This window comes from Cavia porcellus, unplaced genomic scaffold (genome assembly GCF_034190915.1).
Source record: "Cavia porcellus strain 051 isolate PalLab524CR breed Dunkin Hartley unplaced genomic scaffold, mCavPor4.1 scaffold_8, whole genome shotgun sequence".
Classification (NCBI taxonomy): Eukaryota; Metazoa; Chordata; class Mammalia; order Rodentia; family Caviidae; genus Cavia; species Cavia porcellus.
The window spans coordinates 64,554,413-64,581,112 of NW_026947491.1; the positions used below are offsets into that span (position 1 = coordinate 64,554,413).

General features: G+C 36.7%; 1 protein-coding gene across 3 annotated transcripts in view; it reads left to right on the forward strand.

Annotated features, from left to right (window-relative positions):
* Positions 1-4,477: 4,477 nt before the first annotated feature.
* The window catches only part of Tbc1d15 (TBC1 domain family member 15), a 55,450-nt gene continuing 33,227 nt past the window's right edge, over positions 4,478-26,700 (forward strand). The window contains exons 1-5 of one of the 3 annotated variants that reach the window (XM_013159390.2): positions 4,478-4,634; positions 17,282-17,380; positions 17,800-17,874; positions 21,134-21,272; positions 25,655-25,865. In XM_013159390.2, the coding sequence (XP_013014844.1) occupies positions 4,605-4,634; positions 17,282-17,380; positions 17,800-17,874; positions 21,134-21,272; positions 25,655-25,865 (554 nt within the window). In that variant the 5' untranslated portion in view covers positions 4,478-4,604. The remainder of the gene's footprint in view (positions 4,635-17,281; positions 17,381-17,799; positions 17,875-21,133; positions 21,273-25,654; positions 25,866-26,700) is intronic. The other 2 variants (XM_003475917.4, XM_013159389.3) reach the window with 2 other exon arrangements.

The following is a 26,700-nucleotide window of genomic DNA, read 5'->3' on the forward strand; positions in this document are numbered from 1 at the left end:
CAACAATTTTCAAATTTTCTTGGTACTTCTGTTTATTTACAGGTTTCTACATTCATTATTATACTTTTTTTACTTGTTTTATTTCAATAGTGCTGCAGTATGGACCTACAGCCTTGGGCATTCTAGCCAAAGTGCCGTATCACTTTTGATCCACGCTCCCAGCCCTGAGACTATTATTTTTAATTTTTCAATTAATTGTTCACATTGGAAGATGAGTTGGATTTTTAAAAATTTTCTCCAATATGTAGATGCATCCTCTCCTTTCCATGTATTGGTTATGAGGTTTTATTAGCTTAACAGTGAACTTTTGGCAGAAACTACAGAAATAAATTGATGCTGAAAATGGAACAAAACCAAACCAAACAATTTTAATTCCAGGAAAAACAAAAAAAAATGTGCACCATGGCTCACCTGTGAACAATATTACCATTTTTAGTTATATAAACACTTATTAGCAATCATTTTACACAAGACCCTGGTCTATTGGCTTATTCCACTGCAACACGTCTTTCCAGAGAGGAATCCTATAAACTGTTGGCTGTCAGAAAAATCCACACTTTCTCCATAATATTTATTTGATTAATTAAGCACTAAGATAAACTGTGAAGTCTAAGTGTTTGGGAAAGAGGCCTTAGGATGCACATCAGTGGTAGAAGGCTTGCCTAGCATGCCTGAGGCTCTGCATTCTATCCGTAGCACCATGGTGAGAAGACCTTCAGGAATACTGGAAAAGTTGGAGGAATTTTAATACATGAAGTGGGACATGGGGTAAGTTCTAAAAGACAAATAGGTCAGTCAGAGGCTGAGGTAAGAATCAAATGGACTGATAACTAAATTCCTGCAGTTCAAAGCCTGATTGCTTTCAGCTGATAATGTAGCACAGTTGACCACAAAGCATATCTGGAATGAAGTCTCTACTTAGCTATAAAACAACTTGTGACATTGGTAAATCAGTAATCTCTGAGACTCAATCTCTTCCATGTAAAAACTTATCTCTAATGTCCCTCCCAAGTATAAAGGAATTAAGATATTCACCATTAACATCCTTTTGTATATGACTTTTTTTTGTCTTTTTCGTTTTTATTGGTACCAGAGATCGAACTCACGACCTTGCAAAGCAGGTGCTTATGCCGCTGAGCTAAATTCCCAGCCCCTTGCATATGACTTTTTGAGGGATGAGTTATAATCAGTGAATGACTAGCTCATGGGAAGGAACTTGATAGCTTTGAAACTACTCACTCTCACTAGAATAGCAATTGTTTTATTTAGAGGCTCAATTACTACTTTCATTAAATTTTACATGTATGCTTTTTAAAAAAAGCTGTCCATTTGTTATCTGTGTGCTATGATTTTTTCCTCCAATCTAGGAAGAAGCTAAAATTTCAAATGAATTGTTTTGAAATTCTGGCTTTGTCACTTTCCTTTACATAAAGATAGAAGGTACCATTGAAGAAAGAAAACATATTTATACTCAATGAAACATTGTTATGGCTGGTAGCTAGATGTCCCCCAAAGCCCAATTTGTTCGTAGGTGGGGTTTTGCAGAAGTGGCTGGATCCAGGGTGTGTGCATGTGTATTAAGGGTGTGATAACTCAACTCAACTCATCTAAATTGATTTAGCCTAGTTGTTCTGGGTGATGATATTGGGAAAGCACACCCTGGGTGTAGGTGACACCATCCAAAAGGCTTGTAGCCTTGATGGAATAAAAGGGAAAGGAAGGCTTTCTACTGATGCTGCTCACTGCTTCACTGCCTTGCTGCCTCCTGCATGCTCTGCCATGAAGTGTTTCTGCTCTGTGATGTGCCTCTGACCTGCCACGATACCTGTGAGCCCAATGACTATAGACTAACACCTCTACAAATTGTGTGCTAAAATAAATCTTTATAAATAAATCTTCTCCTTTAACTTGTGGGTGGGTGTTGGGTATTGGATCCTAGAAATGAGAACGTAACTAAGACAAACATATAAGTGTGCCATTCCTAAATGAGAAAATGCATTCAAATTAATTTATTACATAACCACTTAGTGTCTATACTGCACCAGATCTGATGCTCACTGAAATAAAAAGTGTCTGTCTTGCAATGGTTCATGTCCTCATGCAGATGGAAGTTCAGTAAACCAGCAACTACATTTCACTGTGACATACGGAAGCACAGAAACTGAGTTTCCTGAAATGACACCTGTTTGGGCTTGTTTGGCACCACTCTCCTTTTTCCTGAAGTGATTCTTGGATTTTTCTCTGAGAATCATTCCTCCTCCCATTCCATGTACTTTTGAGTAGAGCTGAAGGCATAGAGTTTAAACCTTGACAATCGGAACATAAACTTGGGGACACAGTGATCGATCAAGCCAAACCAAGCCATCAGGCAGGCTACAGTCAGAAGCAATCTTGCAACACAGGGTAGCACATTCAGAGGCTGACAGACAAGGAGAGTTGGAAGATGAACCTAAAAATAATAAGAAAGAATTATGAAAATCATTGTATGTTACACTAAAGAATTTAGACTTTTTGCTGAAGAGATGGAGAATTCACATAGCTTTGGAAAGGTTAATGTGGTAGGGGTATGAAAAATGGGCTGGAGAAAGCTGAAACAAACAGCAAGAGGATGAATTAAGATGCCACAGTAGTTGTCCAACCCAAAGATAATGAAGAACCTGGACCATGAGTCTTGTGCAGGGACAGATAGAGAAGGTGAGAAGACAGTGAAGAGGGGGAAGACAAGACGTACATGCAGCGAGGAATGTGACAGCAACAGGCTGAGAAACTGTATTCTGGCGGTCTCAACTTTTGGAGAACAAAAACAAATCTCATTTTATTTTATATCTTTTTCCTTTTATCGGTACCGGGGATCGAACTCACGACTGCCTGCTTTCAAGGCAGGCGCTTATGCTGCTGAGCTAAATCCCCAGCCCCCACAAATCTCATTTTAGATCATGTTCTCAAAGTTACAAACCAGCTTAAATATCTTAGGATGCAGATGTCTGTCCCACAGTTTCTGGGTAGGATTCAGAGATTCTCCTTTTATAATAAGCTTCTAGATACTGCTGGTGCTGTTAGTTGGTCAGCAAACTTCACTTTGAGTAACAAGTCAGAAAGTAGATCAACCTGGATGCCAAATTCTCAGTGAAAAGCTTTGAGTTCCCAAGCTTATTGTATATATAATAGCTACCATTTGTTTTTCATTCTGGAAATTGGTGCTAAGGACATTCATTTTTCTGGACAACAGTCGGTGTCACACCCCAACTCTCAGTTATTGGAAAATTAAATTTTGTTTAGTATTAGGACTCTATCTTGCCAGAGACATAGCTCAGAGGCACAATCCCTGCTGGCAAGTACGAGGTCCTGAGTTCAATTCCCAGTGCAAAAAACAAAGAGACTCTACCCCACACTGAGGATTATGTGAAGATTCTCGGGTATTTAGTTCAGTATACTCGGAGAAGGCCTTGTGCTGTTCATTCAATCTTGTTACTACTAATATGTTCATTTTCTGACCTCTGTAATACTTGCTTCCCTGATTAAGTGCCAGGCTTGGTTGTAATCTGATGTTTCATGCTGCTACACATTCATTCTCTTCCTAGGATCTGCCACATCGCTCACTACTAGGTTCTCAATATTCACAGAAATGGACTCACTTTTTCTGCTCTTCTCTTCTGCCATTTACCTCCACCAAGCTCAAAGCCTTTAACTACTCTCCATTGTGTGAATTCAGGACTACTTCAATGGGAGCAGGCGTTTCGGTACAAAAGGGCGTTTTATTCTGCCCCGTGGCGGTAGAACTCTTAAGATCTTATACCAGCTATCAGGGAGTAACATCTAATCATTCTCTGGATTCTTTTACAGCACTGAGAAGGAATTCCGTTATTATTTTAATATCCTTATAAATCTGTTACCGTCTTTTGAGACCCCTATAACTACTCCATGCATAATTTCTACTTTACAAGTTGGGAAAATTGCATGAATTTAGAAACTCGTGTCAAGTCACATCGCTGATAAGTAACTGTAGGAACTCCAAACTATGTGCTTGGACTCTGGGAGCAAGCAGGGTGTGGTGTTATCAGTTTAAAAATGCCTGCTGAAGGTCATGTGTAAGTGCAGTTACCAGACTCAAATTCATAAACTTCATCTAGAGAAAGAAAAGTTTTTCAGTGTGCCTCTAGTAGAGGGCAAGAGTTATTTTAATCCCTGCAGCAACACTACTATGATTTTACAAATGTAAAGTTTAAAGCTTCTTGGTGACTTGGTGACACCAAAAAACAATGGCCACGGCTGCTTGCTTCCAGTGTGGTATCCCTTTCATCGCATCAAAATGACGTGGCCTGTGTTTACACTCACGCAAATTCCAACACAAATACACTTCAATTTAGGAACACCCAGGGAAAATAATTTGGCACATGCGCAGTGCTGCGCCAGCCGTTCCACCCTAGCGACCACGGAGCCTTAGTCAGCACGCATGCGTCAGGCGATTCCTTCAGTCCATTCACCGCGCGATTCCCGCCACTCCCCGCCTCTTTCCCGCCCGGATGTCGTTTAAGCCTTGCCGGATGTTGTTGTGACTCTGAGAGACACGTGAGGTACCGCTACGTCATCGCCAGGCAGGAAACATGGCGGCGGCGGGTGTTGCGAGCGGGAAGGTATGTAACGGCCTCAGGGAGTTCCCTTGCTGTCCCCCGGAACCCAGGTGTCCTTGCTGGCTGGCGGCCCGCCGGGACGGAGGAACGAGGGACTGTCTTGGTCCGTCACAGCCCATGGCGGACGTAGAGGAGGAGGGCTAGGGCGTGATGTCAGCTGTTTCCCAAGAATGCCGGTTCAGCCCAGTTGCAGAGAGCCAGTGCCTTTTCCATGGCCAGCTGGGCCTCGACTCGGTTCCGCTTTGCTTTGCCCGGAGCGCTAGGCCTGTATTCATATTATCTAGGGAAGGGACCGGCGCTTCCCTCTTTTCCCCCGATCGAGTTTTCAGTCTACTCCCAGATGCTCTGCGTCTTTTCGGTCTCGAGGCGTTAACCTGATCTAGCCCTTCATGTATTTGATGTTGGTGAAGACGTGTGTGCCACCGTCACGAGCTGAATGAGTGCTCTGCAGCTGTGCCCTTAGAAAAAAAGATTGGGTGCATTTAACAAATCGCTAAGTTGGTTGATGGCCATGACCAGAAAGGCATGTGTCCACGGAGGGAGTTCCTGTGTTGTCTAGAAAGGCATTTATTAAAACATTTTCCAGATGTCTCCGGGGTATTTCTAGAGGACTGTCTGTCGAGCTGTTTTACAGAAGTGCAGCCTCTGGGTTGGTTAGGAAGTAGGATTAGGTGCGGAGGGGATTTCATTGTAGAATTCCAGTTCATGTTCCTGGGCCATAGCTTGCGCGTGTTTAGAACTGTCAACTTTAAGAAACGGAATTGGCAGCTTTCCCCTGTACCAGGGGAATTTCGTAAACAGCTGGGACTGACTGGTAATGATTCAGAGTACTAACGACTGTGTAATTGTTACAGATAACGTCCTCCTTCTTGAGTTTCAGTCATATTCTGCTGCCTTCCACCCATTTTTGACTGTTTGACAGCGTTTCCATGGAGTGATAGATGAGTTTGCAGAGTATATCGTGGTTTTCTTTTGATCCAAGTGTGACCTTAGTAAATTGGGCAGTTATGATTTATTTGTTCTTCAGATTCTTTATCTACAGAAGTGAAACGATGGCCAACATTACTTCTTTTATTTGAGTGCTAAATAGTATTCGAAACTAAAAAAAGCCGTTACATATGTTGGCTCTTTTAAATGACTGATTGGACATCCTTTTTTTTTTTTTTTTTTTTTTGATTATTTAAGCTCTTGTCAGTTTTTGTCTTTATTTTAAAATTCACATTTAAAAAATTGCTAATAAATGTCTGGGATACGTACGATTACATTTGTAATGGGGAGTTTGGTGTGCATAACACTATTTTTTTTGGTTCTTTCTCCTTCCCATCTTTTCCTGCTCCTTCCAAATTTTGCTCCTGTCCCTATTTCCAAAACCTCCATTTTCATTTTTATATTCGAGATGGATCTGATCTTCTGCTTGACTCACTGCGTACTAGAAAGTTACCTTGTTCGATTTTTTCCACTTGGGCTGACCAGCCTAGCACTTTCCAAGAAGGGATCCTTTTCATTTAAGCTACAGTTCTCCTTTTCAGGTTTGATTTCCATAACACAAAAACAAAAGTGTTGAGAAGTAGAGTTGTGAAATACTGTACAGGACTTGTGTCACCTTTTCTTCGGAGCCATTACCCTGCATAGTCTGGCTTGTTGAAAGTAGTCGTGGATTTCTTGACTATGCTTCATCCTTCTTATTCTCATTCATTGCAGACCCACACTCATTCTTATCCCTCCACTAAAGCTGTTTTCCATGCCCAAAGCCGCTCCTTTCTCAAATAGTACAATTATGACTAGTCTTTCCACAGTAAGTGCGTTTCTGTCTCAATGGCATCATTCTTCTGGTTGCATGTATTTTTGAAATAAAATCTAATCTCTGACCAAGTCACAATAGTTTTAAGAGTTGTCTTAAATTTGTTAGCTCTTCTTTATTTTCAGTACCTCATTCAAGTTTTAGTTTGCTTCTGGTCCATTTTTTTGCTTATTGGTAGTCTCTTGTCCACAGTGCCTTCTTTACCAGCACTGGAATTTTTTTAGTTTAAAAGTGTGATTGGCTTATGCTTTAAAAAAGAAAACAAAAGCCTTTACTTCACTGCTGTGAGCATTAAAATAATATCCAAAACTGATTAATTAGAACATAAAAAAAGATAAGTTAACTTTATACTTTCCTTTTTTCCAATCTTCTTTCTTTAGTAAAGGGCATATAAAAGGGTGTGTTTATCTCCCTGCCCCTCCAAAGTTCACCTGAGACTGTCAAGTTGAGGGAGAGGTTAATCAAGATTCACAGGATTTATTTGTGGTACTTAAAAAAACCCAAACAGTACAAAACTCCACAAATGCAGGGTTATAGTTCTGCTCAATTAGAATCTCATTGTTGACGTCCAGGATGTAATTTTTCTATCACTCTAGTTACTTGCTTTGAGTGTCAGGGAAGATGGAGAAAGTTTTTTCATGCAGACAAACAGTGAAGAGTGATCGTTAACAGCTTGAACTCTGGAGCCAGATTGGTTTCAGATACTAATTTCACTTACTAGCTGCCAGTTTTCTGTTAAGAAATTAAGACTGCTCATATATATAAAAACAACACAGTTATTTAAAATAAATTAGAAAGAGGAAGCAAAAGCAAAGTTAGAAACTTAGAAGTACAATTATTAAATGCACTTTAGTGAACTGCAGTTGGCTGTAAGTTACCTAGTAGCAAAAGTGGCGAACCTGATCAGTGATGAGAATCTTGAGACCACTGATAAAGACAGAAAGCAAAAACTAGTTTCTGAAGAGAAGACCAGAGAGTATAGTCTTTTGTAAAGTCTATAATGGAGTGTAGTGAATATGATTCTGTAGTGTACTGCATTTTTTTGGTAAAAGAAAACACACCAAAACAAAAACAAACCTTTAATGCCTTGGTTGTGTTATGGTTTCATTTTGTAGGTAGGTCAGTAGATATGGGATACTAGTCTGATGACTTCAATTGTCTGGTGATTTGGGTAAATTCAGGGGAGGTCTTTGTTAACATATGTGGTGTATGTTTGTTAGACATTTATTTTGCTCTTTATTGAGCTTTTGGAAATTGGCTAGAGTTTGTTTAATAACCCTATTTAGTTCTTAGAGTTTAGCTAATTTTTTGGTATATAAGTGTGGAGCTAATTTTTTGGTATACAAGTGTGGACTCTTATTTTAACAGTCAACAGTGAATATTCTTGTGAATACTGAGGGGAGAAATAGGGACACTGCCATTCTGCTTCCAACAGCTGCACAGAATTGAATTAATGGAATTAGGTGAATTTTCAATAAGAGGGGGAAAAAAGAGCATGAAATAGTTTTTGCCATTACTCCGATGTCCCAGATGATTACAGTTACTTTCATTCATTATATGAATACTTGTTAATCACCTGATTTTTGTTCTAGGCTATTAGACATTGGAGATACATAACTCTTGTCCTTGGAGTTTATAGACAATTCTTAGAAAAACAGTCACTTTCTTACTTGACTTTCAGATCCTTGAAATGGGTGCTATTTTTCATGGATGTTTGTGTTTGTGGGTTGGCTGTCACGTGGTCAGATCACTTGGCTTAGATCCTGGCACATAGTTGGTATTTAGAGATGGGAAAAGAGCAAGGTGGAGAGAATGAGATGGGTTTAGTGAGACAGAGGGGTTCAGAATAGCTCCTTTGTTTCAGAATTACAGGATCCTAACTTTTTATTTACTTGGTCTTTCGGTAATTGTATCGAATTTTGTTCTGTGGAAAGTATCTTGGAACAGTTGGGGAACTGTTTTCTTCTTAATCAGAATTTGCTTTGAAATTTTTAAGTAACAATTTATTTTGTAGCTTAAAATTGGCGTTTAGAAACACAGCCTTAGAAAGATAAAGAATATTTTTTGTTTGTTAGTTTTGAGCTCTTTGAATTTATGGGGATTCTCCTGTCTCAGCCTGCCAGTGCTGGGGTTACAAGCCTGTCCCTCCAGGCCTGCAAGAATATTCTTAATATCTAGTAGATTTTCCTGGAGATCTTTTCTTTTCCTATACAAAATCTAGTAACATGGTATGTTATAATATTAATGTCTTTTTTCTTTTTAAATACTTGTTTTGATCGTGCATAGATCGTGTTTAGAAAGATTATAATCTAGCATTCGTATTTGCATTGGGTGAAGGAGGAAAATCTTTGTGAAATCTTCACACTCCTTATTGTTGTGCCATAATATATAGGTGGTTTTTGATAGAAGTCATTCATGTGGCCATTTTTGGATCTCAGACTGCTGTTATTACCATCTCCTGTCTGACATTGTTTAACACACTGATATCCTTAAGAAGCAATATACTCACCCTGCATATCTCGAAGGCTTGTTCTCTCTGTGAATTCCGTGGCTTGTTTTGCAACTACCTGTATTCTATTTTTTATCTGCTCACAGCCCTTACTAATGATTAACACATCTCAAGTAAAACTCTTTATTTACTTTTTTCCTTCTGTAACCTCATCTGCTCAGTTTTGTCCTTGATTTTTCTCACATCTAATCAAAGTGCTATCATTTTGACCTTGTAAATAGCTAAGCCATCTGTCTTTCCTCACGCCCAGTGTCATGGTCTTAGTTCAAACCACCGTGAATCGCTCTCACTGGATTACTGCAGCTGTTCATGCTTGGCCCTGCAGCCAGCATGTTGGGTTAAGCAAGGCACATGTACCTGTGCCATTCCCCCGCTAAAACTGTAGTGGCTTTTCTTTGTTTTTAGGATAAATTCCAAACTGCTAAATTCTTTAGCATGGCTAATAAAGTCCTTTGTGATCCAAGATAGTCTGTTTTTGTCTCTACTGTTTAGAGTTCACTTTCTGATACTCAGTTTTTAGCCACACACAGAATTGCTTTCTCTTTAGACTCTCTTTAGTTAAAATTGTCATTCTAGGGTCTCAGCTTACGTGTCATTCCAGCTATGTCTTCCTGATTCTTAACTTCTGCTTGACTCTTCAAAGTCTAGGTAAGATAGGTACAAGGACCTGCTTCAGCCTGTTTGTCCTTTTATAAATTGTAATTGTTTTCTTGTCTTAATTCCCAGTTAGACTGTTAAGTCTGTGAAGCCAGTAACTTTTTTTTAAATGGTGTTGGAAATCAAACCCAAGGCCTCATTCATGCTCTGCTCTGTTGAGCTGTATTCATAGTTCCAGTGACTGATTCTTATTTATTGCATGTAATAGCCTGCTCTGTGCCCGACACTCCATATATTGAAGAAATAATTGAAAATGTTTTCTTATTCCAGTTCCTACACGTATTTCCATCGTACTCTGGTGTGACCATTAGTTTAGTCAGACACTTTTTTCCCATGTCTGTGTCTTTTCCACTAATGAGCTTTTATTTCCAACATTGTATTGGTGTTCATTTGCTGAATGTATAAATGAAGAAAATTCTAAATCAAGTTAGTTGGAATGAGGGGTGCCTAGAAGAGCTTAGTTAGGCTTGTGCTGTTTTGAAGGATTTAGTAGAAAGTATTTGTGGAGAGGAGAGGTAAAAGGGTATTCCAAGTAGAAGGAACAGAATTCACGTAGAAAAAGACCCAAATGGCTGCACAATGTAGTGTATTCAGAGAGGCTGTGCAGGAGAATTGCAGGTTCAAGCCCAGCCTGGGCAATTTAGGGAGACCCTGTCTTAAATAGGTAGATAGGCAGGGGATATAACTCAGTGTAAGGAGGCTGGGCTCTGTCCCAGTACTACCAGAAAAAAAAAAAATCCCAAAAAACAAAAACCTAGAAACTGCAGAAACAAAATAAACAAGCAAGAAAACCCCTCAGGAACAAATTCAGGGTGGCCCAGGTCAGGAAGGCTGGGGTGCCGGGGAGTATTTGGAGGTGTAATGTCACTGTAAGAATACAAGTTGGAGTCAGAAGGATTTTAGACTCAGATATATTTTTTTATAAAGATCAGTTTTGGCACTGGTTGTATAGTACATATTTTTTACAGATTTTTGGTCAACTAGATTAATGAGAGGTCAGTGTCAGACTGAGTTTTGAGAGGTTTGTGATACAGAGCAGTGGTGGCAAATCTGTGGCATGCATGCTAGCAGGCTGTATCATTCAAAGCTCTAAAAGGTTTGCTATCACCGATAGAGTTAGCTTGATGAAAGAGGCATTTGTGATAACTGAATAGTTTAAGTGTCTTTGATAGAGTTCAGAATAGCAGGAGTCAGTTTAGTAGAGCATAACTGAATTTAAGATACCTGTGGTTATTGAAAAAGATCCAAAGTAGGTGCTCAGACACTTGGGTGTGCAGCTTATTAGAATATCTGCAATCGCACTGGCATTTTCTAATACTTTCTTCGAGCAAAACCTTAAATAATCTGCTGTGTATGCCCAGTGATTTTTAAAGAAGTTGGGATTTTTAAACTTTTTTGATGGTTAGATTAGCAAGTATGTGAATACTATAAGCTAAAGTTTAAGAACATATGTTACGTATACATAGTAGATTTTGGATTTCCATATTTGGATTTAGGGCAAAAGTTTTATCCTAAGCCTACTGGTAACTTTTAAAAAATTGGTTTGAATGTTTTTACTTACATTTAGTTTTTGGAAATAAATATTGTTAACAGTCATAATACAAATGAAAAATCAGCTCAACTTAAGTATAGAAACAAAAAATCTGTCCTGCTACACTGCAGCCACCCCCCATCTCCAACCTGCCTTTTTTTTTTTCTTTTAGCTTTTTCTGTCAGAGGAGTTGTGTTTGGAACTGGATGGTACGAAAATGCAACTTGGAATCTGGAAAGTTACCTGTTTTCTTGCTGCATTTTTGCTAATTCTAACTTTTTGCTACATTACAAGTTAACATCTATACTAAAACATTTACCATGTCCCCAAAAGCTCTTTTGATATTACCTTTGACATAGTTATTTTGCTAAAGAGAAGAGAAACTGCAGTTTTTGTTGCTGTCTGTAGACCATCATTGAAAGCATTATGGATGTACTTACTTAGGCATCTTTGCAATATTTAAGAGTAAAGGCAGACTCGGAGGGCATGAGACAGATTTTATCCCAAGTGGAAAACTTTCCTGCCCTTTTTGTACCTTTAAACAACCCCCCTCGCCACCCCTCCCCGGCACTTAATAGTTTACCTTGGGTAAGATAGTACCTCTTTAATAATACAGCCAGCTACATACAGGCAAAGTATTTTATCTTATTTATCTTTTTATTCAGTATGGTTTCTGGCACATGTTTGCTTAATAAATGTGTCAAAATGAGTTTAAACCATCAGTTTAGTGCCACCAAGTGGTAAATCTTTGAATGCTCTTGCTGTTTTTTTGTTCCTTTTGAATGCCTAATTCCAGTGAAGTGGGGTGTGATTTTTAAACTTTTAAGAGGTAGAAGTGATGTACTTTTCTTTTTTATACTAAAAATACTTCTGTACTTATTTTTACATAGATTTTTGACAGCTTAAAATAATAGGCTTTACAGTAAATTATTTGCATGCTTTATTGAGGTACATGTATTTAGGGTGTACTTACTTTTTTGGTACTAGAGATTAAACCCAGGGTCTCACACCTGCTGGGCCAGTGCCCTGACACTGAATTACGTCTCCGGTCTTTTCTAAAAGTTTGAGAAAGGGTCTTGTTTCGTTTTTCCGGTGGATCTTGAACTTATACTCCTCCCTTTTTACCCTCTCAAACAGCGAGATGATAGGAGTGTACCTCTACACTTGGCTAGGGTGTGTATTTGATGATTTTTGATGTATGTGTATACCACAGACCTATTAGCCCAGTCAAGATGCTGCAGTGACATCTCTGTGGCCAAAAGTTTCTCTTCTTGACACATTGTAATCCATCACTGTATTGTGTGTAGGCAACTGCTGAACCTCTTTTTGCCATTCTGGATCAGTCAGCATTTTCTAGAATTTTTTGGGAATGGAATTATATAGGGTATGTATTTTGGTTTTGATATGACTTCTTTAGGATAATTATCTGGAGATTCAGTCATGTTACATATATCATTAGTTTATTGTCAAGTAGTATTACATTGAATAGCACATTGTGCGGTCACCAATAGAGATTGGGATTATTTTCACTTAGGCTGTTGTACAAATAAAGTTACTCTGATGATTGGTGTACAGGTCTTTGTGTGAACATATGCTCATTTTTCTTGAGCGGATACCTCAGAATGAAATGGCTGGATCATTTCAGATATATCATATCCAGCATTTCAAAGCACTGCCAAATGTTCTCCCAAGCAGACATACCATTTACATTCCACTGGTGGGGGCTGGAGGTGTAGCCTATTGGTACAGTGTTTGCCTAGCATCTGACGGATGTCCATGCTATCTAAACTATCTAAGGATGTCCATGCTATCTAAACTATCTAACTGACTGTCTGATTTCGGGACATGGTCTTACAGAGTCGCCATATTGCCCAGGCTGGGTTGCAGTCCCCCTGTTTGGCTTCCAAGATTGCCGGGAATGCAGGTGTATGCCACCATGTCCCACTGTTTTTTCAACTTTTGACTAATTGAACAGCTGTGTATGCTTGCAGATTGTTTCTTTTAGTAGTTTTAGGTGGCTGTCCTCTGCCTTGGGTAGTTACTACTGATAACACGTGCACTCATCTGCTGAATACTGAAGGAAGCAATAGATCTTGAGTTACTGTGCACCTCTGTGTTTGGTAATCTGTCCTGTGAACTCTGGTTATCTTGGTATCCCTTATTTCCCACCTTTACCTCCCTTTGTCACAGCTGAAGAGACTGAGAGTAAGTTATATTTCTGTCTTCATTGTATTCTTTCTCTTGTACTCACTGACCATTATTCCTTGATAGGTAGTATTTTGAAAACCAACTTCCTTCTCTCCCTCTTTTTTCTAATTTTTTTTGACACATATCTTGCTGTGTAGCCCAGACTGACCTTGAACTCACAGTAATCCTCCTATCTCATTATTTCATGACCATTATTTCATAGATTTGATTATAGTATATTAATTTCCTGGTGAGAGAATGATCCAGTCTGTGTCACTTCATGTTGGTTGCAAGTATTGCTTGTTTTATAGGTTATTTTTTTCCCCTACTCTTTTTGGTAGGAAAAAAATTTTAATACTTGTTTTTTTCTGCATTATTCCCCCATTCTCCAACCCTAGGTGGAATGTTCTGACTATCAAATTTTTGGTTTTGATTTTTTTCCTTTTGTTTTCTCTGTTTTTAGAAACTTGTAGAATGACCTTTTTTCTCTTAGCATTTTTGTTAACGACCATTTTCTTTTCATTGGTCTATATTAATGCTCTTAAAATAAAAACTTAATTTTTATCAGTATGTTTGCAATACATAATGATTGTGTTCATTGTGGGGAGCTACTACATGTACACTTCTTAATTCTTTTTACATCTACTCCTAAGTCTCTTGTACCTTTTAAGAGGTGACATTGTTGCTAACATGTTGAAACAGTTTGTCAGGTGCAGTGTATTTAGAGAAATGTGCCACTGATATGTTTGACTAGCCTCAGGCCATCAACACAATCATGGAGTGGCTTTATACCAATTTGTAGTTCATACGAAAATGTCTATACTAAAGTGTCCAGGTATTGGTAGTCTGTGTGTACTCGCACAATAAAAAGATTCCTTTGAATTTTTCCCAGGTTCATTTGATGATAAGTGATGCTATTCTCCCACATCTTCTGTTTGATCTGTCTCTCCTTTTTTTCTTGAAGTATTTTTCCATAAAGCTCATGTGATAATTTTCATTGACACAGTTCCTCTAGTACCATTGAGGTTTAGTTTAATCTTATTTAAAATTTTGTGTTTTGTGATTGTAATCAGTTTTTGTTGCCAAAGAGAATTCCAGATTCAGAAAATCACACTTATTAAATAGATTACTGAGTCATGAGGCAAACAAAGATCCTGGTATCCATTCAGATTAGGAAATTGGCCTTTGCTAATTAAGGCAGAGTGTCTTAGTTATATTTTACTCGTTGCTGAGACAAAATACCTGACGCCCAAAGTTGGGAAAGGAAAAGTTTATTTCTCACAGTTTTTGGAGGTTTCAGTCCATACTTAGTTGGCTCCAAGGCAGGGTGGCATTGCAGGGCCACAGTTCATGGCTGCTGCAAATAGCAAGGCAGAAACCTGCAAGAAAGTGAGACATACCTTCTTCCTGCCATTACATTATATGCTGGCTCCACCCCTATGTGGGTGTAGCACTGACACCATCAATCCAAGCTCTAGACAATGAACCAGTCACAAATGCATAATGTAAATGGGTGAGACCTGGGGGCCACCGACATAAACCATGACATAGAGGATCCTCTCTGAGTCCCTCACCCCTTAAGGGTGTCCTTTTTATCTTAAATGCTTTCTTATAGATTTCTGTATTTTTAAAAGTACTTTAAAAATATAGATATTGTGCCATTTTTAAGTCCTTTCATGTCTTAGTATTGCTGGGTGTTTTTTCCAGTTTTTTAAGCACTTAAAACCTTTTGTCTTTTGTGGTCAATGCTATTCTGCTGTTCTTTGGATATCTTCTTTTCAAATTTCAGTTTGGGCTTCTGTTATTAAATATATTAATGTAATCAAATACATTTCTTGACTTTGAAAGATTGGACCATTCAGGAATAATTGTCCAAATAAAACTGTCGCTAGACCACCCAATTTCTGATTTTGACAACTGTATATTTTGTTGTGTAGTTTTCATACTCAATTTTCTTTGCCAAATGAACTGAAAGATGAAATAACATCATTTATGTTTGCACTAAAGATTTACTTTGCATGTACATTTGTAGTAGAAAGGGAGGCATTGATGATGCACTTTGTTTGCTGCTTGTAGTGCAGAGGACTTACGCATAGCAAGGATAATGGATGAATACTTCAGATTGGAATACACATAACATATAGCATAGAGGGATTAGTCTTATTGGTGTCTGTATATGCAGACCAGAAGAGCCTGTGGCAGAATGGTACTCCTCAGGAATCAGTTCTTAATAGCGTCTAATGAAGAGGTACTGTCTTCATGCTGTGGTATGATATCAGAAGGTGGTTTTTTTTTTTTTTTTTTTTTGAGTGTTTGGGATTAAACCCAGGACTTTGCATATGCTAAGGAAGCACACTGAACTACAGCCCCACCCAATGTCAAACTTTAATTGAACTTCCGTTTTTTGAATTTTGAGATACTTTAAGAAGTTGATATTTATAGTGAATTTTGTATTTTATATATCCTCACAAATTTGATGAACAGACATGCGATAAGTAAAATCAGTCTGCTTCTTGTGTGGAATGTTTAGAAATTCAGATAGGATAATTAGGGCTAAATTGCTAAATAGCTCTTACATTGATTTATACATTTAAAGGAATTTAAAAATTGATTTTTAGTCATGAAGCAGCTGCATTTTCTTTTTCTAAGCATTCCAGAAATTCTTTTCTTTTAAGGCAGCCACATGGTAGTTCTACTGTGCTTTCTTGAGATAATATAGTTGGAATTTATGGTTAGGGTGTCAGAAAATCTGAAATTCATTGCTTTTGATCAGTATGTAGTCTTGAGGAAAATCACTTAACAGATCTTGCCTGTTTATTCTGTAAAATCGAGTTGGAGAGAATGTGATCTGTTATAACATTCAGGGTGGCTGTGAGGATTTGAGATTAGAATGCTTTGAAAATAGAGTAATTTTCAGTTACAACTCTTACCAGAGTTATTTTGTATTTGAAATACATTGTGTATTGATTCAACTAATATTTTTTTTTCTGTGCTAACTCTTTACCATTGTCTGTTAATGTCCAAGAGAAACTGGTTCCAAGGCCCTCTGTTAGATAATCAGAATCTGAGGATATTCAAGTCCCTTAGAAAATGTGTATAGTATTTGCTTATAACCCACTCCTATCCTCTAGTATTCTTTAAATTGACTCTAGATTACCTTTATTACCTTACACAGTATGCTATGTAAATAATAGCTCTGCAATGTTTAGCGAATGACAAGAAAAAAGGGTGTATGCTCAGTACATACTCTTTCTTTGAATTTTTGATCTGTGGTTGGTTGAACTTGAAAATGTCAGATCCACAAACATGGGATACTCACTGTGTGAGATTTGTAAGATCTAGGAGTTGATACAAGTTAATGAATTTCGTACGTTACCTACTTGGCATTGCTGGCCAAATTACTAATTCATAGTAGTTAACATCAAACTCTTAAAATTGGAAAGCCAAACAGAACTGCTTTTAAAGACAAATGTTAATCTGCTTTGGAGTTGGTGAAGTTTTGGACATGTTATTTGTCTCAGAGTGCTGAGGCTTTAAGGAACACAGGAAGCAGAGTAAGTACAGCTTTGAGATGTGCCTGCTGCTTCAATACATTGTAGGTTTTTCTCCAGCTAAATTACTTAGGAAAGTTTTTTTCTTAACTAAAAACAGACAACACTTGTATGGGAAAAAGAATTACTTAATATGCTATGATTAGGTAAACTGTTTCATTTGATTGTACAGAGTTTATTCTTTACAATCCCACCAACAATATGTGATTCCAGTTTTGCTGCATCCTCATCAGCAGTTACTCTTGTCTTTATAGTTTTAGTAATCTAGTTGTTATGAAGCTATATTCCTAGGACTGCTGTAACAAAGCATCACAAACTAGACATGTAGCTAGGCACCATAAGAAACATTTTTAAATACTGTAAACAAATGTTGAAATACATGTAGTGTGTTTAACCTTATCTTTGCTGTTCCAGATTGTATATGAACAGGAAGGGGTGTATATTCATTCATCTTGTGCAAAGACCAATGACCAAGACAGCTTAATTTCAGGAATATTACGTGTTTTAGAAAAGGTGAGTTTTTAGTAAATGATTTTATTTAATAATAGTGTTCATCTTTGAACCATTATTAAAAAGTTTGAATTTTATTTGAAAGATACAAATATATATTTGACTAGTAATTGTAAATTTAACATGAAAATAACACTTGAAATAAGCTAATAAAATAATAAATGATATTTTAAATTTTACTCTGTAGAAGTTATAATAATACAAAATTTTCACAATAAAAAAGTAAGCAGAATTAAATCTATAGAGCAGATCAAACAATGTTTGATCAAACATTTGTTATCAAACAATGGTTGATTTAACAATGTATGATTTAACATTTAAAGTGCTGGTATTTAAGGGGTTATTTTGGGTTCTGGAAGTAAAAACAAGTGGATTAAAAATGTACTTTATTACTGAATATTAAATATTCATAATTTTTTTAGGATGCTGAAGTAATAGTGGACTGGAGACCATTGGATGATGCACTGGATTCTTCTAGTATTCGCTATGCTGGAAAGGTATTTAAGAAAGAAAAGTATGGCTAAGGAAATGTACTTTTTTTTTTAAAAATTTTTATTTTGAAAGTATACAACAGAACAAGTCAGAATAAAGCCAAGCTAAGATCGTACAGTGAAATTGGTACAGAACCTCACAGCAGGTTACCAGAATAACAGTAATAGGTATCACAGTATATTTTGTTATCTTTATAATAGTTGTTCTTTCAATACCGTATATCAAAATGAGATGAAATATAGAACACTATAGAACTTATCAAAACAGAATATTGAATAGAGCAGTACCATTAATCAGAAAAGAGCAAAACAATAATAAAAATATTTGTCTTCAAAGAAATGGTAGAAGGAAGTCCCCCTTAATCACTATGGTCAACCTCCTAAGAGATGCTCAGATTTCTGGTTCCCATTTGCTAATGGGTGGGGAGGAGGAGGAGAAGGAGGATAGGGGAAGTGGGATATTTGACTCTAAGCCATGTGCAGTAGGTTCACTATTGCTAAGCAGGGAGGCAGAATGGTCATTTGTTTTCACAGCGTCCTCAGTTCCAACATGGCGTGGATCTCAGGAGACACTGCTAGTTTTCCCCCTGGAAGGGCTGCAGTGGGCCACCCTACCGCCGCTTACCAGGGAGGGGAGGTGCTGGCTTGAGGAAATGCACTTCTAAAAATAACATGTTATGGCACATGTCTGTAATCTCAGTATCAGGACGCTAAGCAGGAGGGTCACTGCACGTCTGAGGTCAGCCTCGGCTGCATAGTGAGCTCAAGGCCAGCCTGAACCACATAGCAAGACTCCATGTCAGAAACAAAAACCACGAAACAAACAAAAAACCTCCCAGCTTTATTGAGATATAATTTATATACTATAAAATTTATCCTTCTACTGTATATATTTCAGTGATTTTTAGTGTATTTACAATTGATTTCATTTTCTTGGAGACATTTCCTTCTTAACTTTCTCACAAGCTCCTTTGAACTGGTCTCTCTCTTGGCCTCCTTTGGAGCAGTAACCTTTTTTCAACCCTTCTCATATCTTTGTCTCCCTATTTCCTATACATCATGTCTATTTCTGTTTTGTTTTATTCATGTGTTTGGTGCAGCTCTGATACTTCTTGAATAAAAAGGTGCTCATGGGAGTGCTGTTACATGTGTAGTCTGTCATTGGCTGGTATGTCTTTATCTGATGCGTGACTATAAATTCTAACATACCTTTTTTTTTTTTTTTTTTTTTTTTTTTTTTGGTACAAGGGATTGAACTCACAACCTAGCACTTGCCAGGCAGGTGCTTATGCCACTGAGCTAAATCCCTGGCCCTTACCATACCCTTTTAAAACTACTGCCTAGTATTCTTCTGTTGGTGGTTATTGGGTTTTTCAATATTGTAAACAGTACTGCTCAGATAATTTTTTATTTTTGACTTTTTGAGATAGGGTGTTATGTGGTTCAGGTTGGCCTCGAACTCATAGCAATCCTCATGCCTCAGCCTCCCAAGTGTGGGGATTACAGGTGTGCACCATCACACCTGAAAGAAAAAAAAGTTTTTGAGACAGGATCTCACTGTGTAGCCCAGGCTGGCCTCAAACTCATGGCAGTCCTTCTGCCTCTGCCTCCCAGGTGCTGGGATTACAGGCCTGCACCATCATATGACAGAAAATTCTTGTGTATGCGTTTTTGTGTATTTCTTTAGGGTACTTGATGAAAACATATTTTGAATTATAATAAAGAAAGCTGAATTGCCCTTTGAAGTTAGTACCAAGCATAGTTGTCAGCAGTGTAAGATAGTAGTCCATTGGGGCTGGGGATTTAGCTCAGCAGGCATAAGCGGCCTGCCTTGCAAGCACGTGGTCGTGAGTTTGATCCCTGGTACCAGGAAAACAAAACAAAACAAAACAAAACAAAAATAGTAGTCCGTTTTCTCTCACTGTGTTTCATATTTGATATTATCTTCTTTTCTCTTTTTTCTCCCTTCCCTCCTTTCTTTTCTTCATGTCTTCTCCCTATAAGGTCTCACTGTTACCTATACTGGTTTCAAACTTATAGATTCAGGAGATCTTCCCATCTTGGCCTCCTGAGTAGCTGGGATTAGAAGTATGTGCTGCCACTGCTACCTTGAAAACTATCTGTTAAAAAAATTGGGGCAAAAAAAAAAAATAGAAATCTTACGTTAATTTGCTTTTTTGAAATTGTACTGCATATGGACATCTATCTATATGTTGGTCACTATATTTTTTGACTTGGCTACTCATGCCCTTTGCTTTTTTTTTTTTTTTTTTTTTTTTTTTTACTGTTTTTATATTTGTGTATTTCTTAGTAAAGTGGTAGTTGTGGGTTGTTTTGTTTTGAGACTGGATCTTTCTGTGTAGTTCAGGCTGGCCTTGAACTCGCAGCTGTCTGGTCCTTTTGCTTTAGCCTGCTGAGTGCTGAGATTAAGCTGTTCACTACTATACACCATACATAGCTAAGAGTTGTTTTCTTGTTTGGTGGTTTTTTTTTTTTTTTTTTGTGGGGGGAGGTCTGTCATATATTTTCAAAACATTTTATTCTAGTCTTTAACTTTGTATAAAGTCTTTTGTTATATAGAAGCTAAATTTTGTGGTTTTTTTTTTGGTTTTTTTCTTTTTTATCGTACCGGGGATCAAACTCACGACTGCCTGCTTGCAAGGCAGGAGCTTATGCCGCTGAGCTAAATCCCTAGCCCCGAAGCTAAATGTTTTATTTAGTCAAAATATTTATATTGCATTTTAGAATTTTTATTTTATTCCTTTTAAAAACTGAATGTTTTATACAACTCTACTTATAGAGATGTTGCTTTTAGCAAATTTTGATTGCCAGTAAGAAAATACATAGAATGATGGCTTACATAATTTAGCTATTTTCCTCCAGAAACTCAAAGTCTAGAAACTGGGTACTTTTTGCAGCGGTTCTCTTACTTTCTCTTGACATAAAGTGGCTGGTGTTTTTAGACAACATGACTACATTCAAAGTAGGAAAAGAGAAAAGGAATGGAGCTTTTATTACGAAAGCAAAACATTTCCAGAAGTCCTGACTTGACAGCTGCATATTTTTTATTGGCAACCCTAACTGCAAATGAGTCTGGCCAACCATTTTGCACTTTTTTGGTGAAAGTGAACATGGAAGAAAAGGCTAAGAAACAGGGTTCAGTTGCCTGCCTCAACTTATAGAGCTAACAGTACAAACAGATATTGTGGATTGAAATTAAATTTAGTTTCAGAGTTTACATATTTCCGTGTTATAATTATTTTAGGACTCCAGTTCGGTTGTGGAATGGACCCAGGCCCCAAGAGAAAGAGCTAATCGAGGTGTGGAACATCTGAACAGTTATGAAGCTGAATGGGATATGGTTAACACAGTGTCTTTTAAAAAGAAACCACATACCAATGGAGGTATGAATTAAATCTTTTGAAACTTAAACTGATTTACTACAACATAATCTACTAGTAAATATAAGTGCAAGGAAAATTATCTAAAGCTTCAAGTCAGAAGGATGATTTGATGTGTTAATGTGTATAACTCAATGTCTAGTTATATTCCATTTTCTTTCTTTTTTTTTTTTTTGGTTGTGATTTCAAAAAAGGAATTAACACTTGTTCTTTTTTTGGTATTTCTAATGATAAAAAATAGAAACACTTTTTTTGTTCTTGGTACCCAAACTCACAACCTCTTGCCAGGCAGGTGCTTATGCTACTGAGCTAAATCTCCCAATAGAAACACTTTTAAAAGTTATCTTTCACCCACATTTTTATTAATCGTGTAGAACTTTAAAAATCATTTCATTTCATCAAGAAGCCCTGGAGGGAGATGGAGTATACTATTAAATGATATTCTAATTTCAGTGCTTACTGGCATCTTCACAGCTCCTGCCATCTCCCTCTTGTGTAGATTCAGTTTTTGTTCCCTTTTCCATGTTTCATTCCATATGTGTGCTGTGTGGTGATTTTCTTACATGTAGTTAACAAAGGTCAAGCTAATAGCTGGACATTATACAGTATTTACTAATTGATGTAAGGGAAATGTCCTTACTCATAGGATATGTATACTGTACCAAATAAGGCCTACCTAGATATCTATGATGAGGCCAGCCTATTTGGGGTTGCTTTAAAATAAATATTGAACACTTGTAAAAAGTTGAAATGTGAAGTTTTTTATTTTTTTTGATTGCTTTATATTTTATAATAGGATATTTTCTTTCTTAAAAATTTTGGCCTGAATTTGGGAATAATCCATGTTTAACTATTCAGAAGCTGACCAAAGCTTACTGGAGGATGTAGATAGAGTAGTTACACTTTACACTTCTTCGTGTCTAGGGAACAGTGGCATTTAAGAAATAAAGAGTATTTCATAAGCTTTTGATAACAATCAGCTTGTTTGTCAATGTGTTTTTTGAAAAAGGCATTTGGGCACTGAAAGGGTATGTTCTTACAGTCAGGTAAATAACCTGCAAGATTTTACTTTATGTGGAGAGTGAGGTGGTTTTACTCCTCTACACTAAATTGTCAGGATTGGTTTACGTGAAATATTTCTGTGATGATGACTAACGCTATTGTTCTTGAAGATGAAAGAGTATAAGAATGAGCAGAAAAATTGAGATTAAGAGTTTCGTAAAAAAATGGGACATTACAAGGATGAGAGAATCATGATCTGGCAATAGAGATCACTTTAGGTTGTAGTTCACAGTCTTGCTTGCACATTGAAGTTTTGAAAGAGAAAACAAAACACAAAAATTCAGACTTGGGATGGATCCCAGGTATCTGTGTTTAGAGTGGTTTTAACGTGTGGTCAGAGATAAGAACTTGTATAGATGTGGAGTTTATCACAACCCAAGATATGAGTACTGTGACTTTGCCACACACTGACTTACAAAGTAAATAGACTTCATGCTGTAACTTGTTTTTTTTGTACCGAGGATTGAACTCAGGACCTTGCGCTTGCCAAGCAGGCGCTTGTGCCACTGAGCTAAATCCCTGGCCCCTGTAATTTTCTTTTCTTTATTTATTTGGTACCAAGAATTGAACTGAAGACCTTGGCTTGCCAGGCAGGCGCTTATGTTGCTAAAAAACCAGCCTTATGCTGTAATGTTTAGAGTCAAAAGAAACAACTTCTAAGAAATTAAAGTCTTATAAATTTTTATGAGACACGTGGTTTTTTTTTTTAAAGTTTTGAAAACTTTTTTTCTTTTTTAGCCTTCAGGTTTTTTCCATTTGTGAAGCACAAAGGAAACTTGGGATAAAGCTTTAAGAATATTGACTGTTTTAACTCTGTATTTCTTAAGAACATTTATGTTTCATAAGTTTATATTGCTAAATCCTTTGTTTTTATATACCAGATTAAATATTTTGAAATTATTTCCCAGACCTGTAGTCTGTCATCATATTCCAGAAATCATCCAAATTAAATGTCATGTTCTTTTTTTTTTTTTTCTAAATGTCATGTTCTTGATGCTGATTCTTTTCAAGACTGTGGAGACTTACTGAATTATTTATAGTTTTTCTTTTCTGCTATTCAGTTTCCCCATGTCATTGTGTTGGAAATAATTTTTGCAAGTCTTTGGTTACATAGTAAGTTTATTAGAACTATTTACCTTCTCTTAAAGGAGAAAGAAAGAAGTTTTGAGTTAACTGTTGGCTTTTTCTTTATAAGCGTTTCTTTTTCTAGTCAACTGTTAGCAGCAGACTAACTTGCAGATTACTTATATATTGACTTGGTACTAGATTATGAGAGTAAAACATCTTTGATTACCTACTATCTGTTAGTCAGTCTTCAAGTGCTGGAGGTATACTTATGATCACAAGATAAAGGTCCTATTCTTTTTTTTTTTGAGACAGGGTCTCTATGCAGTTCAGGCTGGCCTTGAGTTCACTTAGCCAACACTGGTCTTGAACTCGCAACGGTCCTCCTGCCTAAGCCTCCTGAGTACTGGGATTACAGGTGTGAACCACCACTCCTGGCAAAGTTCCTATTCTTATAAAACTTGTATTATAGAGGAGGGACTTGCAGAATTAACTTACAATATTTCTCTCATCTTTTAGACCTTTACGTGAACAAATGTGTGAGCCTTTTTTTTTAATCTTATACACTATGTAAAGAAAAATGTCTATAAGTAATTTGCTTTTGTACAAGTTTCTAATAACTCCTAGCCAGCATATACTATTTAAGCATTTTCATGTGACTTTTCTTATATTATTTCAGATTAAATAGTCTTCATATGATAGAAGAATTAAAAAAATTATATCTGGCTCTCCATTGCTGTTTTTTTGTGAAAATTTTAGTTTTTGCAAATAAACTACTAGTATGTATCCTTTCTGGGTAGTTCAGGTACATTTACGCTTAGACGATTCATGGATAGGCTGGAATTCTAGAAATGTTCACATGTGTATCACATTTTAGTGGTCTTATGAGGACTGTACCAGTGAGACGTGTGTAACCAAGTGGGCACATGGCACTTATTTTAGTTTCAGCCTTAGAAATGGGTATACCATTCAGACAAATGTGGAGAAGCTAGACAGATCAGTGTTTATAACCTTTCTGGACATCTTTTAAATGATACTTGTTCAAGTATCCATAAAATAGTGATAGTTCCTGAATTCCTTGTAAATAGAGGGTTTTGTAAACTATAGATTTTGCTCTGATTTTAGGAAATCTTGTTGGGAATATGGAACTGTGGTGTTCCTGATTATATAGGAAGGTGATGCATATACAGGTCAGCATCAGTTGATCAAGTCCTGTAACTAGCTGCTTTCTCTGGAATGTGTGAATAGCAATAATGACACTTCTTTTGAAAAAACATTAGAGAAAATTTTTTTTAAAGTTTTTGAGCCACAACATCTTTATATTTAAATTATTAAAGTGACATTTTAGAAATTAATTTTAAGTAATATTATCATTATTGAGATTTTTTTCTTTGCAGTATATAATTTCAATAATCTTTAAGATGCTTGTTAACAATTGAGATGATGTTCACAGTTGTAGCATTTTACCTTCTGTAAAAATATCCACAAACCCTAAAAAATGCTGAATATAACTATAACTATAGTTGGCAAGATGATTGAGTGTAACTCTTTTCTTTTTGAGCCTATCTCTTCATGCTTAGTTCTCCTTGTTTTTTAAAATTTCCCTCAAAATGCCTATCTGTATAGTCACTCCAGTGTTAATTTATTTATGGCCAGTATGTTTACATTCATTATCAGTGGAGTTTCTTAAAGATAATTATAAAGTACGTGAAGAAATACTTTATAGAAAATAAAATGACTTTCCCGAGATATATCTTTTTATTTGCAGGGAGTCGGAAAGATTCGTATTTATTAATTATTTATGGTGCACTTGGCCTGTACCATTAGTTGACAAGAATTACCTTTTAATTCTTAGACTAATATTGGGAGGTAAGTATAATTATCTCCATTTACAAAATAAAACGAGGCGTAAAAGAGATTAGTTATTCACATCATTCAGTTAGTAAACTGGTAGCATTACAGTTTGAATCCAGCCAGCACGCTTCCGAAAAGCCACAGTCTTTTTTTGGGCAGAGCTTATATTTTACATAGGGATAGCATTTTTTGAATTTGTGTGTGGCAGGGTGATTGTTTCAAAATCATTCTTTTTAGGAAAATGTTAACGTTGCCATTTCTAATACAGGTTAAAACCATAGTAATATGAAAGCTATAGTGATTCCTTAGGGTCAGCAAGTTTGTTAGGCAATCACAATGAGCACTGTCAATACCTTTTAAAAAAGGTGAACAAAAATATTTTGCTCCATTTTCTTGTTTTTAAGATGCTCCAAGTCATAGAAATGAGAAAAGCAAATGGTCATTCCTGTTCAGTTTGACAGACCTGAAATCAATCAAGCAAAACAAAGAGGGTATGGGCTGGTCCTATTTGGTATTCTGTCTAAAGGATGACGTCGTTCTCCCTGCTCTGCACTTTCACCAAGGAGATAGCAAACTACTGATTGACTGTCTTGAAAAATATGTGGTATTGTGTGAGTAAGTATCAAATTATTTTCTACTTATTGAAACTGGATTGATATATTAATCCCAAGGCAAATTATGTTTATTTCTCATTGGGAAGCAATGATCTATGAGAGAATATCGGCAGCTTTATTTTTTCTGAGATATTGACTCTTTTGGGTCAGTGATTGAGTGAAGTGTTACTATTTTAGTAATTTGAATCTGAGACTTACCACGTTAGTGTTTTGAAGTTTGACCTAATATTTTATGCATTTGTTTAAATGGATGATGGATTATGTGTTAGTAATTGATGAATTACATGGTTACAAATTTATCTTTTAGTACATTAAGTATAGTTTTATTTGTAATGTTGGAACTTTGTCAGGCAAGCTTATGTCCTTTATAGAGTTATTTGTAGATCTGATGACTATGTCTTCTTTTTAATTTTTGCAGTGCTGAGATTTAAGGCCTTACATATGCCAGGCAAGCACTGCACCATGACCTTCTACTTTGCAAAAATTATGTCTCATTTATTTACCTGTACACATACATACATCCATACGTACTCTTTTGGTCTCATCCGCAACAGATATTTTTTTGCTATTTACTACTTCCCAGGAACCCTGCTAAAGTTATGTGATATGCATTAGTGAGCAAAACAATCATCTTGGATCTGTGAGATATTACGATCTTGTGAAAGATGCTTACAAGTAAATGGCAGTTAACACTGTAGAACTAAAGTGGAAGGAGTAGAAAGAGATGTTTAGTGAGAAGGAAGTTTTAGAAGGAGGAGGAGTACAAACACAAAAGTTATAGAATAAGATGTAGTTCATTGTTATAGGTCTGCAAAATGTGAGAGGAAAGAGTACCA